The 19,188-nt window shown below is 37.1% G+C and overlaps 1 protein-coding gene across 1 annotated transcript in view; it reads right to left on the reverse strand.

Annotated features, from left to right (window-relative positions):
• IGSF9 (immunoglobulin superfamily member 9) overlaps window positions 1-19,188 on the reverse strand; it is a 143,021-nt gene that overhangs the window by 49,190 nt on the left and 74,643 nt on the right. Inside the window, exons 7-14 of the mRNA XM_089659380.1 lie at window positions 16,981-17,126; window positions 15,985-16,127; window positions 14,140-14,280; window positions 13,154-13,270; window positions 12,415-12,565; window positions 10,292-10,415; window positions 7,694-7,869; window positions 7,296-7,546 (exon numbers count right to left, since the gene is read on the reverse strand). Of these exons, the coding sequence (XP_089515506.1) occupies window positions 7,296-7,546; window positions 7,694-7,869; window positions 10,292-10,415; window positions 12,415-12,565; window positions 13,154-13,270; window positions 14,140-14,280; window positions 15,985-16,127; window positions 16,981-17,126 (1,249 nt within the window). The remainder of the gene's footprint in view (window positions 1-7,295; window positions 7,547-7,693; window positions 7,870-10,291; window positions 10,416-12,414; window positions 12,566-13,153; window positions 13,271-14,139; window positions 14,281-15,984; window positions 16,128-16,980; window positions 17,127-19,188) is intronic.

Below are 19,188 nucleotides of genomic sequence, written 5' to 3' on the forward strand. Positions count from 1 at the left end.
CTTTCTCAGCTTTTGTAAAGGAAGGGTATTGGCCAGACACAGGTCCTATTTTTTTTTCCTTAATATTTTATATTATTGAATTATTTTATTTTGTTGAATTTTTATTAATTTATAACATTCTGTTTTATTAACTTTTTTTATATATTTTACAAGCAGGTGACTGTTAGGGGACCATAAACAATGTTTTTTTATTATTCTATATTTGTTTCAGCTCCTGTAAAGGAAAGGCATTGGCCAGGCACAGGTCCTATTTTTTTAATTACGATTTTATATTATTTAATTTTATAATTGAATTTTTATTAATTTATAACATTGTTTTATTTAACTTTTTTATATATTTTACAAGCAGGTGACTGTTAGGGGACCATAAACAATGTTTTTTTTTTATTATTCTATATTTGTTTCAGCTTCTGTAAAGGAAGGGCATTGGCCAGGCACAGGTCCTATTTTTTTAATTACGATTTTATATTATTGAATTATTTTATTATTTTTTTTTGAATATTTATGAATTTATAATATTCAGCTTTGTTTAACTTTTTTTTATATGTATTTTACACGCAGCTGTTAAGGGCACAGAAGGCCCATACACAATTTTTTTTTATTCTATATTTTTTTCTGCTTACTGTAAAGGAAGTGATTTGGCCAGACACAGGTCCTATTTTTTCATTAATATTTTAGATTATTGAATTTTTTTAATATATATTGTACATGCAGCTGACTGTTAGGGGCACAGAAGGTCCATACACCATTTGTTTTGTATTCTATATATTTTGTGAATTGGCCAGACACAGGTCCTATTTTATCATTAATATTTTATATTATTTAATTATTTTATTATATTTTTATTGATTTATAATATTCAGTTTTATATATATATTTATATATATATTTTTTTTTATACTTTTTTTTTTTACAAGCAGCTGACTGTTAGGGGCACTTGCAGATATATATATAGGGCCACCCCCCTCCCCGCACCTTGCCGGTACATTACTGGATGTTCACCATACACGGTGCAGATATGGACCTCCGGAATGTGAGTGTTCACCATACACGGTGCAGATATGGACCTCCGGAATGTGAGTGTTCACCATACACGGTGCAGATATGGACCTCTGGAATGTGAGTGTTCACCATACACGGTGCAGATATGGACCTCCGGAATGTGAGTGTTCACCATACACGGTGCAGATATGGACCTCCGGAATGTGAGTGTTCACCATACACGGTGCAGATATGGACCTCTGGAATGTGAGTGTTCACCATACACGGTGCAGATATGGACCTCTGGAATGTGAGTGTTCACCATACACGGTGCAGATATGGACCTCTGGAATGTGAGTGTTCACCATACACGGTGCAGATATGGACCTCTGGAATGTGAGTGTTCACCATACACGGTGCAGATATGGAGCTCCGTGAGTGTTCACCATACACGGTGCAGATATGAACCTCCGGAATGTGTTCACCATACACGGTGCAGATATGGACCTCCGGAATGTGAGTGTTCACCATACGCGGTGCAGATATGGACCTCGGAATGTGTTCACCATATGCGGTGCAGATCTGGACCTCTGAAATGTGTTCACCACACGCGGTGCAGATCTGGACCTCTGGAATGTGTTCACCACACGTGGTGCAGATATGAACCTCTGGAATGTGAGTGTTCACCATACACGGTGCAGATATGGACCTCTGGAATGTGAGTGTTCACCATACACGGTGCAGATATGGACCTCTGGAATGTGAGTGTTCACCATACACGGTGCAGATATGGACCTCTGGAATGTGAGTGTTCACCATACACGGTGCAGATATGGACCTCTGGAATGTGAGTGTTCACCATACACGGTGCAGATATGGACCTCCGGAATGTGAGTGTTCACCATACACGGTGCAGATATGGACCTCTGGAATGTGAGTGCATCTCTTATGTTTTAACCCCTCACCTACCGGGCACTTTTACCCCCTTCCTGTCCAGGCCAATTTTCAGCTTTCAGCGCTATCACACTTTGAATGACAATTGCGCGGTCATGCAACACTGTACCCATATGAAATTTTTAGCATTTTTTTCACACGAATAGAGCTTTCCTTTGGTGGTATTTACTCACCGCTGGGGGTTTATTTTTTGCGTTATAAATGAAAAAAAGAGCAAAAAATTAAAAAAAATTTCTTTGTTTCGATTATAAAATTTTGCAAACAGGTAATTTTTCTCCTTCATTGATGTGCGTTGATGAGGTTGCACTGATGGGCACTGACTAGCAGCACTGCTGGGCACAAGTGGGGGGCATTGCTGGGCACTTTTGGGTGGCATTGCTGGGTACCGATCATCATTGCCCTGATGATCGGTGCCTATCCCTCCTCGGTGATCAGTGTGTCATTGGACACGGCTGATCACATGATCAGCTGTGTCCGCGCATTTGGGACCAAAAGTGCAGTCAGACCAAAACATTGCATAATGTGCGGTCACACTGCTGGAGGTGAGCAGATATATGGTGGCGGATGGAATTCTGTAACAGATTCACACGGTGGTCGTTATCCCAAGGAGGGTTCACGGGAGAACACAAACTTTTGGACTGTGATATATCATTTTTATTTTTTTATTTTTATGGGGTTTTTTTATTTTTTGGCTCATATATTAATTTTTTTGGTGTCACAATTTTTAGTTTTTTGCCATCACCATTCTATGCTTATATATTTCAAAGGTGTTTGTATTTTTTATGTAGTGTAGCAATTTTTCTTTGTTATTATTCATTATTGAATAATAATTCCACTGAGACATGGGTTGGGTGCACTAGCGGCTACAGGATTCATTTATATATTTTGTATTCACCATAGTAAGCGCTTGAATTTATTCACATTTCATTATTATTTCATATTATTATTTTGTTGAATTGTAATTATTCATAATAATCAGTTTTATTGAATTTTTTATATATATTTTACACACAGCAGGCTGTTGTGGGCACAAAGCCCATGAACAATTTTTTTTTTGTTATTCTAGGATTTTTTTAGCTGCTAAGGGTAAAGAAAGCCCATAAACATTTTTTTTTTTTTTGTACTAACATTTAGTTGGTTGTATCACACACACTTGAACCCCAATTTAATTTATAAAAATAAATGCTCTTTATGTAAAAAAAAATTTTTTGGAAATTTCTGTGCTCCTAACAGTCAGGTGTATGTAAAATATATATTAAAAAATAAATAAAACTAAATTCTAAATGGGTAAAAATTATAAATAAATAATTTATATTATTGAATTATTTTAATATATTAATCAAAAAGTAGAACCTCTGTCTGGCCAATTCCCTTCCTTTTACAGTAGCTGAAAAAAAAAAAAAAAAGTGTATGGGCTTTCTGTGCCCTTACTGGTCAAGCACCAGTAAAGTATATAAAGAAAGCCCATAAACTTTTTTTTTTTTAATTCTAGATTTTTTTCAACAACTGTAAAAGGAAGGGTATTCTAGATTTTTTTTTTTTTTAGCTGCTAAGCGTAAAGAAAGCCCATATTTTTTTTTTTTTTTAATTCTAGATTTTTTTTCAGCTACTTTAAAAGGAAGGTATTCCAGATTTTTTTTTTTTTTTTTTTTTAGCTGCTAAGCGTAAAGAAAGCCCATAATTTTTTTTTAATTTTTTTTTAATTCTAGATTTTTCTTTCAGCTACTGCAAAAAAAAGGGTATTCTAGATTTTTATTTTAGCTGCTAGGTGTAAAGAAAGCCCATATTTTTATTTTTATAATTCTAGATTTTTCTTTCAGCTACTGTAAAAGGAAGGGTATTCTAGATTTTTATTTTAGCTGCTATGCGTAAAGAAAGCCCATATTTTTATTTTTATAATTCTAGATTTTTCTTTCAGCTACTGTAAAAGGAAGGGTATTCTAGATTTTTTTTTTTTTTTAGCTGCTAGGCGTAAAGAAAGACCATATTTTTATTTTTATTTTTTTTTAAATTCTAGTTTTTTTTCCAGCTACTGTAAAAGGAAGAGCATTGACCAGACACAGGCCCTAATTTGTCATTCATATTTTATAAAATATGAATTACAAATTAGGGCCAGCGTCTGGCCAATGCCCTTCCTTTTACAGTAGCTGGAAAAAAATCTAGAATTTAAAAAAAAAAAAAAATGTTTATGGGCTTTCTTTATATACTTCACTGGCGCTTGACCGCTAAGGGCACAGAAAGCCCATACAATTTTACAGTAGCCGAACAAAAAAAAAACAACTGCTTGGGCTTTCTGTGCCCTTAGCGGTCAAGTGCCAGTGAAGTATATAAAGAAAGCCCATAAACATTTTTTTTTTTTTAATTCTAGATTTATTTTTTTTTAGCTACTGTACAAGGAAGGGCATTGACCAGATACAGGCCCTAATTTGTAATTCATATTTTATAAAATATGAATTACAAAATAGGGCCTGTGTCTGGCCAATGCCCTTCCTTGTACAGTAGCTAAAAAAAAATAAATCTAGAATTTAAAAAAAAAAAAAAATATGGGCTTTCTTTACCCCTAGCAGCTAAAAAAAAAAATCTAGAATACCCTTCCTTTTACAGTAGCTGAAAAAAATGTAGAATTTAAAAAAAAAAAAAAAAAATATGGGCTTTCTTTACCCCTAGCAGCTAAAAAAAAAAAATCTAGAATACCCTTCCTTTTACAGTAGCTGAAAAAAAATCTAGAATTTATAAAAAAAAAAAAAAACATATGGGCTTTCTTTACCCCTAGCAGCTAAGAAAAATCTAGGATATCCTTCCTTTTACAGTAGCTGAAAAAAAATGTAGAATTTAAAAAAAAAAAATATATATGGGCTTTCTTTACCCCTAGCAGCTAAAATAAATCTAGAATACCCTTCCTTTTACAGTAGCTGAAAAAAAATCTAGAATTTTAAAAAAAAAAAATATGGGCTTTCTTTACCCCTAGCAGCTAAAAAAAAAAATATAGAATACCCTTCCTTTTACAGTAGCTGAAAAAAAATGTAGAATTAAAAAAAAAAAAAAAATATGGGCTTTCTTTACCCCTAGCAGCTAAAAAAAAAAAAATCTAGAATACCCTTCCTTTTACAGTAGCTGAAAAAAAATCTAGAATTTATAAAAAAAAACAAAAACATATGGGCTTTCTTTACCCCTAGCAGCTAAGAAAAATCTAGGATATCCTTCCTTTTACAGTAGCTGAAAAAAAATGTAGAATTTAAAAAAAAAATATATATATATGGGCTTTCTTTACCCCTAGCAGCTAAAATAAATCTAGAATACCCTTCCTTTTACAGTAGCTGAAAAAAAAATCTAGAATTTAAAAAAAAAAAAATATGGGCTTTCTTTACCCCTAGCAGCTAAAAAAAAAAAATCTAGAATACCCTTCCTTTTACAGTAGCTGAAAAAAAATGTAGAATTTAAAAAAAAAAAAAATATATGGGCTTTCTTTACCCCTAGCAGCTAAAAAAAAAAAATCTAGAATACCCTTCCTTTTACAGTAGCTGAAAAAAAATCTAGAATTTATAAAAAAAAAAAAAAACATATGGGCTTTCTTTACCCCTAGCAGCTAAGAAAAATCTAGGATATCCTTCCTTTTACAGTAGCTGAAAAAAAATGTAGAATTTAAAAAAAATATATATATATATGGGCTTTCTTTACCCCTAGCAGCTAAAATAAATCTAGAATACCCTTCCTTTTACAGTAGCTGAAAAAAAATCTAGAATTTAAAAAAAAAAAATATGGGCTTTCTTTACCCCTAGCAGCTAAAAAAAAAAATCTAGAATACCCTTCCTTTTACAGTAGCTGAAAAAAAATGTAGAATTTAAAAAAAAATAAAAAATATGGGCTTTCTTTACCCCTAGCAGCTAAAAAAAAAAAAAATCTAGAATACCCTTCCTTTTACAGTAGCTGAAAAAAAATCTAGAATTTATAAAAAAAAAAAAAAACATATGGGCTTTCTTTACCCCTAGCAGCTAAGAAAAATCTAGGATATCCTTCCTTTTACAGTAGCTGAAAAAAAATGTAGAATTTAAAAAATATATATATATATGGGCTTTCTTTACCCCTAGCAGCTAAAATAAATCTAGAATACCCTTCCTTTTACAGTAGCTGCAAAAAAATCTAGAATTTATAAAAAAAAAAAAAAAATTATGGGCTTTCTTCACCCCTAGCAGCTAAAAAAAATCTAGAATACACTTCCTTTTACAGTAGCTGAAAAAAAATCAGAATTTATAAAAAAAAAATGATGGGCTTTCTTTACCCCTAGCAGCTAAAAAAAAATCTAAAATACCCTTCCTTTTACAGTAGCTGAAAAAAAAAAATCTAGAATTAAACAAAAAAAATGTTTATGGGCTTTCTTTATATACTTTACTGGCGCTTGACCGCTAACGGCACGGAAAGCCCATACACTTTTTTTTTTTTGTTCGGCTACTGTAAAAGAAGGGAATTGGCCAGACAGAGGTTCTACTTTTTAATTAATATAATAAAATAATTCAATAATATAAATAATTTATTTATAATTTTTACCAATTTAGAATTTAGTTTTATTTATTTTTTAATATATATTTTACATACACCTGACTGTTAGGAGCACAGAAATCTAAAAAAAAAGATTTTTTTTACAGAAAGAGCATTTATTTTTATAAATTTAAATTGGGGTTGAAGTGTGTGTGATACAACCAACTAAATGTTAGTACAACTTGACACCCTCACATACTTTTGGGTGCACTTATTATAATAATTAAAAAAAAAAAAAAAAAAAAATAATAGCTCCCATGAAGAACTGCAACTGTATAAGAGCCATGATTTTTTTTTTTTTTTTTTATGGTTTAGAACTACTACTTGTATAAATGAATTCCCTCGAACACCATGATTGCAAATTATTTGCCTTCAGTTTTTGTAAATCTAGGAAGCCTAAAAATGACTAGTTCAAGTAAATAAAATGGAATTATTGGCCTACCCGATGAAATTATAGAAATAATAATAATAAAAAAAAAAAAAAATAAAAAAAAATAAAAAATCATAGCTCCCATGAAGAACTCCAACTCTATAAGAGCCATGATTTTTTTTTTTTATGGTTTAGAACTACTACTTGTATAAATTAATTCCCTCGAACACCATGACTGTAATTTATTTATTCAAGTAAATAAATGGCATTTTTGGCCTACCCAATGAAATTATAGAAATAATAATTTTAAAAAAGTTTAAAAAAAATCATAGCTCCCATGAAGAACTCATGAAGAGCTTTGTATTTGGGCCTTTTGGCTAGCTTTGGACCAATCCCAGAATAGCATTCACCTCTGTACACCGGCACCATCCGGAGACCTCAGCCACCTTCTTACCTTGAAGAGTGCGGGAACGAGAAGCTCCGTCTGAGTGGTCGGGATGGACTCGTCGAGAAGCTCCCAGGCTCCTTCATCGCGTCTGCACTCCAGACCATACCCACGCAGGGGGAGGAAGGACCTCAGGGGTGGGGCCCAAGTCAGCAGCACTCCGCGGGAGGTCTCATTGGCCGATAGGTAACGGGGAGGAGTCAGAGTATCCCGGGAGTCTGTGGTGGGTACAGGTGGAGGTAAGGTGGTGGGTGGGATACCTGAGAGGCCAAAACATTAGTGATTATTGAAGAGGAGGAAATGTTTAGTGGGTGTTAGAGACGAGAAGGGGGAGCCACCGGTGACGGGACCACACGAAGGGGCACCAGGAGACAGAGACAGGGATTACTAACAAAACGGTCACTTACTAAGAGGAGAGGCCGTCACTATTTCACTGAAGGGCCCGCTGCCCAACTTGTTCTGAGACAGAACGCTGAACTGGTATGTGTTTTCCGACTGCAGGTTCTCCACCACAAGGTAACTGGCACCCACCGAAGACGACAGGGAAATCCACTCATGGTGGCCGTGTGTGAGCCGCTTCACCCTGCCAAGAGACGGAGGAGCCAACACTGGTCAGCAGCAATCCAGGAGAAGAGATGGTAGATCCAGTGTGGGAGGAGATGGAGGTGACCAAACTTGTAGCTTCATGAGAAACTGAGCCCATGTATCAGTGTTTTAGGACCCCCGAGTGTCCCTCATTGTTTGAGATCCTGAATGCCCATGTATTATGTTCTGGACCCTGGGGAGTCAGTGTGTGATTGTTCTAGACCCCCCAAGTGTCAGTGTATCATTGGCCTGGACCCCCAAGTGTTAATGTGTCATTGTACTCAGTCCCCCAAGTGTCAATATGTCCATGTTCTGGGCCCCCCAAGTGTCAGTGGTCTGGAACCCCCAAGCATCATGGTTCTGGAACCACCAAGTGTCATTGTTCTGGACCCCCTGAGTGCCAATGTTCTCAGTCCCCCAAGTGTCGTGGTTGTGGAACCCCCAAGTGTTGTGGTTCTGGAATCCCCAAGTGTCAGTGTGTCCATGTTCTGGGCCCTCAAGTGTCAGTGTATCATTGATCTGGACCCCCAAGTGTCAGTGTGTCATTGGTCTAGAACACCCAAGCATTGTGGTTCTTGAACCACCAAGTGTCAGTGTGTCATTGTTCTGGGTCCCCAGAGTGTCAGGGTGTCAATGTTCTAGGTCCCCCAAGTGTCGTGGTTCTGGAATCCCCAAGTCTCAGTGTGCCCATGTTCTGGGCCCCCAAGTGTCAGTCTATTATTGGTCTGGAACCTCCAAGCATCATGGTTCTGGAACCCCCAAGTGTCAGTGTGTCATTGGTCTGGAACCCCCAAGTGTCAGTGTGTCATAGTTCTGGGTCCCCCAAGTGTCAGTGTGTCATAGTTCTGGGTTCCCCAACTGTTGTGGTTCTGGAACCCCAAGTGTCAGTGTGTCCCTGTTCTGGACCCCCCCCCCCAAGTGTCAGTGTGTCATTGTTCTGGGACCCCCAAGTGTCAGTGTGTCATTGTTCTGGGACCCCCAAGTGTCAGTGTGTCATCGTTCTGGGACCCCCAAGTGTCAGGGTGTCATCGTTCTGGGACCCCCAAGTGTCAGGGTGTCATTGTTCTGGACCCCCAAGTGTCAAGGTGTCATTGTTGTGGGATCCCCAAGTATCAGTGTGTCATTGGTCTGGACCCACCCCTTATCCCCGAGTGTCAGTGTGTACTTTTTCTGGGACCCCCCCAAATGGCGTGGTTCTGGGACCTCCAAGTGTCAGCGTGTCTTTGTTTTGGGTCCCCTGAGTGTTGGTGTGTCATTGTTCTGGGACCCTCAAGTGTCAATGTGTCATTGTTCTGGAACCCCACCCCCGAGTGTCATTGTGGCATTGTTTATTGATCACCTTGAATCCTCTGTACCGGTTTCAGTCCCGTGTTACACCTCTAAAATAAATAAAGATACTTTTTCCAGAATATTTTGTTGCTCATGTCGCCCAGAACCCAACCTACCATTGCCAATGTCTGTGACACACGAGATAAATGTGCAGCTTGTACAGAAGATGTATTAGAACATTCAATTATTCACAATGATAATATATATGATCACCATCTAAAGATTTAGTTTTTGTATCTTCTGTACAAACCGGGCTGCTCAGGATGAATGCAAGGACAGGATCTATACAATGCGATCTACACGCTACACGTTAGATGGGCTACATGACAAGGAGATGAATCTGATTTTCATTCTTACACGGGGGAACCTGTTCTGTATCTCATCATATCTGGCTGATCCAGTCCTAAATGTATTCCTAGACAGCACATGCCTTCAGTGAAGTGCTGAAAACATGTATATAAGGAAATATGCTGGGGAAATAGAGGTAGGATGTGATGTTATCTGGTGTTCCATAAAGAAATGCATTCCCGGCATCTTTTAGATGTTCACGCTCCTCGTTCACATCTGCCGGATGTTTGTGGGCTGGACTTGCCACCATGCACATTTATAAGGATGCCGTGGATGTCTTTTTCATAGAACTCCATGGGCAGAGGGTCTAGTGTCTGAAGATGACCCCCATTAAGAAATAGAAAATTGAATGGCCCCAGTACAGGTCTCAAAGGGCAAGAGCATTAAAACGGGTGAAAGCCTCAACTGGTCTTGTACTCTCTTCAATGGGATGACCAGCGTTCAGGCAGAGCCATGCTTTGGCCAGCTTGGAATTCACACCAGACCTGAAAGCCCCTTTCCCACAAATGTGATCACCTAGGGACTCTAGGATGTAGAAGAGCATCGGAGTAAAGAAGAGACTGAACGTGTCTTTCTTTCACCATCGCTCATGGTGAAAGGAAACTGAGGGTATAGGTCTGCTTATGGACAAGGACAGACCTCTATCTCACTGGGTACCTGTGGTCTCAGCCATGTGGGACCACAAAGCCTCCATGCGTAAACCATAGATACATCTCCTTCTAGGTTAGTAAAACAAAACTCACAGCGGGGCATACCAAACGCTGAACCTCTGGAAGTATCCTCCATCGAAGCCGGGGGTCCAGGTGATGTTTATTGCGTTCACCAATGACTGGGCGGACACATTGCTGACTGCGTGGGGACTGGTGCCTGAAAAAAAAAAAATTACATGATAAAAGTCCGTTAAAAGACAAAATACCTGTTTTAGAGTTTCAGCCTTCATGTGAACTTGGCCGCCATTGCAAACATTTTTTTTTATTGAAAGGTCCTTCTTAAGAACAGGGGCTAAAAGTTTCCTTCTATTACTGTCATTAGGTAGGCCGTAGAACGCCCACTAAGAGAGCATCAGAGGCCAGATGGAAAACACCACTACTGGACAGGAAACTTGTAGGTGTTCAGGGTTTACCTCTGTGGGGGCAGGACCTTGCATGGTCAACTCTTAAAGAGTAGACACCGTAAGGTTCTTGCTTAAGAGTTGACCATGCAAGGTCCCTACTTAAGCAAGAACCTTTTGGTGGTCAACTCTTAAGCAGGGAGCTTATGATGTCTACTCTTTAAGACTTGACCATGCAAGGTTTCAGTTTAAGAGTAGACATCATAAGGTCCCTGCTTAAGAGTTGACCACCAAAAGGTTCTTGCTTAAGTAGGGACTTTGCATGGTCAACTCTTAAGCAAGGACCGTACAGTGTCTACTCTTAAAAAGTTGACACTGTACGGTCCTTGCTTAAGAGTTGACCATGCAAAGTCCCTACTTAAGCAAGAACCTTTTGGTGGTCAACTCTTAAGCAGGGACCTTATGATGTCTACTCTTAAACTGAAACCTTGCATGGTCAAGTCTTAAAGAGTAGACATCATAAGCTCCCTGCTTAAGAGTTGACCACCAAAAGGTTCTTGCTTAAGTAGGGACCTTGCATGGTCAACTCTTAAGCAAGGACCTTACAGTGTCTACTCTTTAAGTAGAAGCGTTGTGATGTCTACTTTTAAGCAGGGATCTTGCGTGATCAACTCTTTAACAGAGACCTTGTGGTGTCTACTAAGCAGAGGTCTTGCGTGGTCAGCTCTTTAGCAGTGACCTTGTTTGGTCAACTATTAAGAGTTGACCAGCAAAAGGTTCTTGCTTAATAGTTGACCATGCAAGGTCACTGCTAAAGAGCTGACTACGGAAGACCTCTGCTTAGTAGACACCACAAGGTCCCTGTTAAAAAGTTGACATCACAACGTCTCTTCTTAAACAGGGACCTTGTGGTGTCTACTAAGCAGAGGTCTTCCGTAGTCAGCTCTTTAGCAGTGACCTTGCATGGTCAACTATTAAGCAAGAACCTTTTGCTGGTCAACTCTTAATAGTTGACCAAACAAGGTCACTGCTAAAGAGCTGACCACGCAAGACCTCTGCTTAGTAGACACCACAAGGTCTCTGTTAAAGAGTTGATCACGCAAGATCCCTGCTTAAAAGTAGACATCACAACGCTTCTACTTAAAGAGTAGACACTGTAAGGTCCTTGCTTAAGAGTTGACCATGCAAGGTCCCTACTTAAGCAAGAACCTTTTGGTGGTCAGCTCTCAAGACTTGACCATGCAAAGTTTCAGTTTGAGTAGACATCATAAGATCCTTGCTTAAGAGTTGACCACCAAAAGGTTCTTGCTTAAGTAGGGATCTTGCATGGTCAACTCTTAAGCAGGAACCTTGCAAGGTCTACTCTTAAGCAGGAACCTTGCGAGGTCTACTCTTAAGCAGGGACCTTGCGAGGTCTACTCTTAAGCAGGGACCTTGCGAGGTCTACTCTTAAGCAGGGGCTTGGTGGTCTCAAGGTGCCCTTGTACCCTGAACACACTGTGCACATACGTCTTGACTTTTGATCCAACTCTGAGCTCTGCCATGCCCCCACCCTCACACAAACCAATAACAGCCCTTCAACAACTACCAACAGTGAGCTTATTGATTGCCTGAGATGATGGGAAAATAGGACAGTTAAAAGCTGAAGCCCATGTGGACTGGTCACCCAAGATAAGGTGGCTCACTAAAAACAGACTGAAAAGTTCTTTCAAGGCACCCTGTGGTAGCAGCTCTTCAGACAGGACACATGAACGTTTCTCCATCAAAAACACCCACAACAGTAAATGTTCACTTATACAGTCCTATACAACATACCCAAAACAAAGACGGAAGTGAGCGTGCTGATTTTGGCCACGTTATTGGCAGCAGCGCATTCCCACATGCCATGTTCCTCTTTGGTGAGAGGTCTGAATATCAAACTGCCGTTGACATCCATCTGAGCTCCGCTTTTACTGGGCATCCCAAGCTGTAGGACAAAACGGATTCTGTTAACCATGACAGTAGGCAGACGGTGGTCATCAAATCAGGTGTCCCCATTGGAAAGTCTAAGCCTCACTTCCTATCTAGGACCCAAAATTGGAAGGGAGAAGAAATCCCCTCTTAGATAATTGCCACTGAAACCGTTGTGGCTTAATGGAAGTTTTCCATTCAGTGACAACTGTAAAATATTGGGTGTCCCATCCTCTTTTTGACAATGGTCACCAGGACGAATGAATTTAGATGGTGAACTTCCCCAGTGGGACATAGACTAGACAGTAATAAAAACCTGAGAGGTCCTAACCCAACCATTCTACTCCAGAGGAAACCATAAAATAATTTGTAGGTCTTGGGGAACCCCATTGGTTGCCAACAGAGCCACTTACTGGCTCTACCAAATAATGTTGGCCTTTGATGGAGGCACCGTTGGTTAGGACATCAGCCACAGCTCAAGAAACTTCTAGCATCCTCTGGAGGAACCTCTGGTTGAGAGAGCTGTCCTACCCTTCTTTATCTAGAAGCATTTAGGTTTGACGGAAGTTCTCCTTTTACGCCAGCCATGTTTGTCCATGCTCACCTTGACCCAGCTAATTTCGGGAGGTGGGTCCCCATCAGCAGCACAAGAGATGATCAGCTCCCTCCCCACATCTTGGAAATACTCATCTTTTGGGATGATGATGAAGGAAGGTGGATCCTATTTAAAAAAATACATATTATGAAGAAAACGGTAGGCTGTCAATGCTGAGGTTTTTTTTTTTTTTTCAAAGGATAACAATCTGTTTATAACACTTGGGACCACCTGCCCAACCTCAGCCTTCCCTGTCCTACAGCTGCCCAACCTCAGCCTTCCCTGTCCTACAGCTGCCCAACCTCAGCCTACCCTGTCCTACAGCTGCCCAACCTCAGCCTTCCCTGTCCTACAGCTGCCCAACCTCAGCCTTCCCTTTTCCTACAGCTGCCCAACCTCAGGCTTCCCTGTCCTACAGCTGCCCAACCTCAGCCTTCTCTGTCCTACAGCTGCCCAACCTCAGCCTTCCCTGTCCTACAGCTGCCCAACCTCAGCCTTCCCTGTCCTACAGCTGCCCAACCTCAGCCTTCTCTGTCCTACAGCTGCCCAACCTCAGCCTTCCCTGTCCAACAGCTGCTCAACCTCAGCCTTCCCTGTCCTACAGCTGCAGTCCAACCAGCCAGAAAACTCCTCCATTGGCCATGGCACCTCTAGTGGCCCTTCAGTCCTCTTCTCAAAGTCAACAGAGCCACAATGTACTGCACCTGTGTAGCCTTTCTCCCCAGGCCCTAATAAAAAAAATCCATCTTTCTGCAGGCTTGCAAGTGGACTGCATCTCCATAGGGCCTAGTAGAGGGCAGTCCACTGACTCGGTGAAGGAGCCGATGGAGTTGGCCAGGAGGTTGCCATTGGGAATAAAGAAGGTTTGGGCCATATGTATCAGAAAAGAAAAGGGGGAAATTGGCCGTAAGTGGTATCTAACCCCAAAAATACAAAGACTTTAAGTAAACATCCTACACAATTTGAAACAAGATTTCTCAGATGGTTCCCCATACCTTCAGGATGACGGCGGTGGGCAGAGACACACCCATGCTTCCGTAGCTGTTGTAGGGAGTGCAGGTGTACGTGCCAAGGGCATCGTCATTCCCCGTTGCCACAACAATGGAGCCGTCCTCTTCCAGGTACCATCCTGGGAACTGGCAACAAGAATGGAGGGGAAACTCAATAAATATCATATATTATAATATAATAGATATTTTAGACAGTCAGCACAATCTCGCCATCCTGAGGCCAAAAACTTAATATATACATTTTTCTATATTATATTTAAAAATGAAATAATATAAACTAATATAGAAAAATGTATATATTCTTCCATTTTTAATATAAATGTAGAATTAATAGTTTATATATAATTTCATTTTTAAATATATTGTATATATTCTTTAATTTTTAATATAAATGTAGAATAGTTTATATATTATATTTAAAAATGAAATTATATATAAACTATTCTACATTTATATTAAAAATTAAAGAATATATACAATATATTTAAAAATGAAATTATATATAAACTATTAATTCTACATTTATTTTAAAAATGGAAGAATATATACATTTTTCTATATTATATTTGAAAATTAAATAATATAAACTACTACATATACTATTCTATATTCTATTTCATTTTCAAATATAATATAGAAAAATGTATATATTCTTCCATTTTTAAAATAAATGTAGAATTAATAGTTTATATATAATTTCATTTTTAAATATAACTATTAATTCTACATTTATTTTAAAAATGGAAGAATATATACATTTTTCTATATTATATTTGAAAATGAAATAGAATATAGAATAGTATATGTAGTAGTTTATATTATTTAATTTTCAAATATAATATAGAAAAATGTGTATATTCTTCCATTTTTAATATAAATGTAAAATAGTTTATATATTATATTTAAAAATAAAATTATATATAAACTATTCTACATTTATATAAAAAATTAAAGAATATATACAATATATTTAAAAATGAAATTATATATAAACTATTAATTTTACATTTATATTAAAAATGGAAGAATATATACATTTTTCTATATTATATTTGAAAATTAAATAATATAAACTACTACATATACTATTCTATATTCTATTTCATTTTCAAATATAATATAGAAAAATGTATATATTCTTCCATTTTTAAAATAAATGTAGAATTAATAGTTTATATTATATTTAAAAATGAAATTATATATAAACTATTAATTCTACATTTATATTAAAAATGGAAGAATATATACAACTATTAATTCTATATTTAATTTTCAAACATAATATAGAAAAATGTATATATTCTTCCATTTTTAATATAAATGTAAAATTAATAGTTTACATATAATTTCATTTTTAAATATAATGTATATATTCTTTAATTTTTAATATAAATGTAGAATAGTTTATATATAATTTTATTTTTAAATATAATATATAAACTATTAATTCTACATTAAAAATGGAAGAATATATACAACTATTCTACATTTATATTAAAAATGGAAGAATATATACATTTTTCTATATTATATTTGTAAATGAAATAGAATATAGAATAGTACATGTAGTAGTTTATATTATTTCATTTTCAAATAATAGATTTTTTCCTACGATCATCAGCTCCATCTAGTGGCCAAAATGTAGTATGGTTTTCAGAAACACCTCCATGAGAAAAAAAAAAACAACAACCGCATTTTAGTCCCTAGATGGGGTATCAGGAGGTGGCAGCAGTGTCTACTGAACGCCTGTCGGTCGCTCGCCCACCTCGGATCTCTTTTCAGAGGGCATTAAGCATTCCCACCAATGTAAGTGTCCTGGAGGTCTCCTACCTTGTCCAGCTCTAGCGGGAGGCCGTCCTTGGTCCAGTTGATGAACAACAGGGGCGGATTGGCCCTGGCAGGGCAACTGATCATACCGCGCATGCCGATAGGCAGATAGGTTTCTGCCGGCATGTCGGTCACGTAGGCCGGATCTGGAGGAGAAAAATCGGGAAGAGAACGTGAAGACGTTACACAGCGCAAATCGATCGATATTTTCCATAGTTTCATAATCGAGGGCTACAAAAACTTCAAAATTAATATTTTAAATGTATCAACGCAACATCCTGTCTGAAAACTAAAACAGGAAAAAAAAATCCAACTAAATCTCCCATCTGATCGATGTGTATAAACAATGTAACTTTGTATCTCTCTATCTCCCATCTGATTGATGTTTATAAACAATGTTACTTTGTATCTCTCCATCTCCCATCCGATCGATGTTTATAAACAATGTTACTTTGTATCTCTCTATCTCCCGTCTGATCGATGTTTATAAACAATGTTACTTTGTATCTCTCTATCTCCCGTCTGATCGATGTTTATAAACAATGTTACTTTGTATCTCTCTATCTCCCGTCTGATCGATGTTTATAAACAATGTTACTTTGTATCTCTCTATCTCCCGTCTGATCGATGTTTATAAACAATGTTACTTTGTATCTCTCTATCTCCCATCCGATCAATGTTTATAAACAATGTTACTTTTTTAAACACAAAAAGTTGCGTCTTTGGCTCTATAGACTTCAATGGAAATGCTGCATGTAGTGCATTTTTGACGAGTTTTAATCTGCCTAGCAACAAGAAAAAAAAATGTAAAATAATAAAAAAAAAATAAAAATGAATGGAACTTGTCATTTGTCAACAGGACCAAGGCCATAGGATGGGACCAGCCGGCCACGAGCACAGGGGCCCGGCCTACCACGAGCACAGGGGCCCGGCCGCCCACGAGCAGATGGGCCCAGCTGACCACAATAATGAATAAAAATTGAATCATTCCATACATACGCAGTACAGTGAGGTAGGCTGAGGCCGATGGTGACTTCCACAGGCCGTTGCTGGGGATGCAGGTGTACTTCCCAGAATCCTCCGGGGTGACCTGCTGCAGCAGAAAGCTCCCGTCCACTAGGATCCGCACTCTGGACTGAAGGCGGCTGGAAAGGAAAATGATAGAGAGTTAAAGGAAGCCGATCACTGAGGCGGGGCAAATCCCAGCAGGGCAGCAGCCATCAATAAATGTAGCCAATAAAAATGCCAATCAAACTTTTTTTTTTTTTTTTTAAATTCATGGAGCGGTCTTTGGTGGTCTTACATGAACCCAGGGGCAGACTGACAATTCGAACACTCAGGCACTGCCCGAGGGCCCAGGGTCAGTAGGGGGCCCCATGAAATGCCCCTGGTACCTTTTTATAGGCTTTTGTGGGTGTGCTTTGAGTGTGGGCAAAGACACAGTGGCCCCATGATCCCCTATTGCCCAGGGGCCCCATGAGTTGTCAGTCCGCCCCTGCAGGGGCCCCATGAGTTGACAGCCTGCCCCTGCATGAACCTCACATTTAGGATCTTCCCAGAGCGACTCAATGATCAAGAAAACGTCTTCCCTGTGTATGTGAATGTATATCTATGGATGTAATAATATATGATCACTCAGCAAAATCTACCCTAACAAAATATAATTCCCACTACAATCACCCCTAAAGGAAAGTAACACTTTCACCCTTGAAAGCAAATAATAATAATAAACCTTTTCTTTCACTAATACTCAAACACCCATATAGAAAACTCCAAAATTAATACATAAATAAAAAAAAAAAAAATAATAATATCCAAACATAAAAATAAAAAATAAAATAAAATAATAAAATGTCCAAAATAATGTCCAGATAAATAAAATAAATAATAGTCCACCAAAAGTATCTCAATCCAGTGTGTATGTCAATGTATATCTATGGATGTAATAATATATGATCACTCGGCAAAATCTACCCTAACAAAAAATCATTCCCACTACAATCACCCCTATAGAAAAGTAACACTTTCACCCTTGAAAGCAAATAATAATAATAATAAACCTTTTCTTTCACTAATACTCAAACACCCATATAGAAAAATCCAAAATGAATACATAAATAAATTAAAAAAATATATAATATCCAAAGATATAATAAAAAATGAAATAATAAAATGTCCAAAATAATGTCCAGATAAATAAAATAAATAATTGTCCACCAAAAGTATCTCAATCCAGTGTGTATGTGAATGTATATCTATGGATGTAATAATATATGATCACTTGGCAAAATCTACCCTAACAAAAAATAATTCCCACTACAATCACCCCTAAAGAAAAGTAACATTTCACCCTTAAAAGCAAATAATAATAATAAACATTTTCTTTCACTAATACTCAAACACCCATATAGAAAAATCCAAAATTATTACATAAATAAATAAAAAAAGCAAAATAATATCCAAAGATAAAATAAAAAATAAAATGTCCAAAATAATGTCCAGATAAATAAAATTAAATAATAGTCCACCAAAAATATCTCAATCCAGTGTGTTCAACTTTCAATTCTCCATTTTGAACCTCGTGATACCTTTAAAAAATATAAACTATAATAGTGTATTATCTTCCAAATATCATATAAGTGTATATACCTTAAAACATATAAATATATACTAAATAATTGCAAAATATGTGCAAAAATATAACAATGTGCACAGTTGAATCTGAGTATATTTTTGTTCACATTGTTATATTTTTGCACATATTTTGCACTTATTTAGTATATATTTATATGTTTTAAGGTATATACACTTATATGATATTTGGAAGATAATACACTATTATAGTTTATATTTTTTCAAGGTATCACGAGGTTCAGAATGGAGAATTGAAAGTTGAACACACTGGATTGAGATATTTTTGGTGGACTATTATTTAATTTTATTTATCTGGACATTATTTTGGACATTTTATTTTTTATTTTATCTTTGGATATTATTTTGTTTTTTTTATTTATTTATGTATTAATTTTGGATTTTTCTATATGGGTGTTTGAGTATTAGTGAAAGAAAATGTTTATTATTATTATTTGCTTTTAAGGGTGAAATGTTACTTTTCTTTAGGGGTGATTGTAGTGGGAATTATTTTTTGTTAGGGTAGATTTTGCCGAGTGATCATATATTATTACATCCATAATTATACATTCACAT

Source organism: Staurois parvus, unplaced genomic scaffold (genome assembly GCF_062004578.1).
Source record: "Staurois parvus isolate SC_StPar_1 unplaced genomic scaffold, SC_StPar_1.0 ptg001150l, whole genome shotgun sequence".
Classification (NCBI taxonomy): Eukaryota; Metazoa; Chordata; class Amphibia; order Anura; family Ranidae; genus Staurois; species Staurois parvus.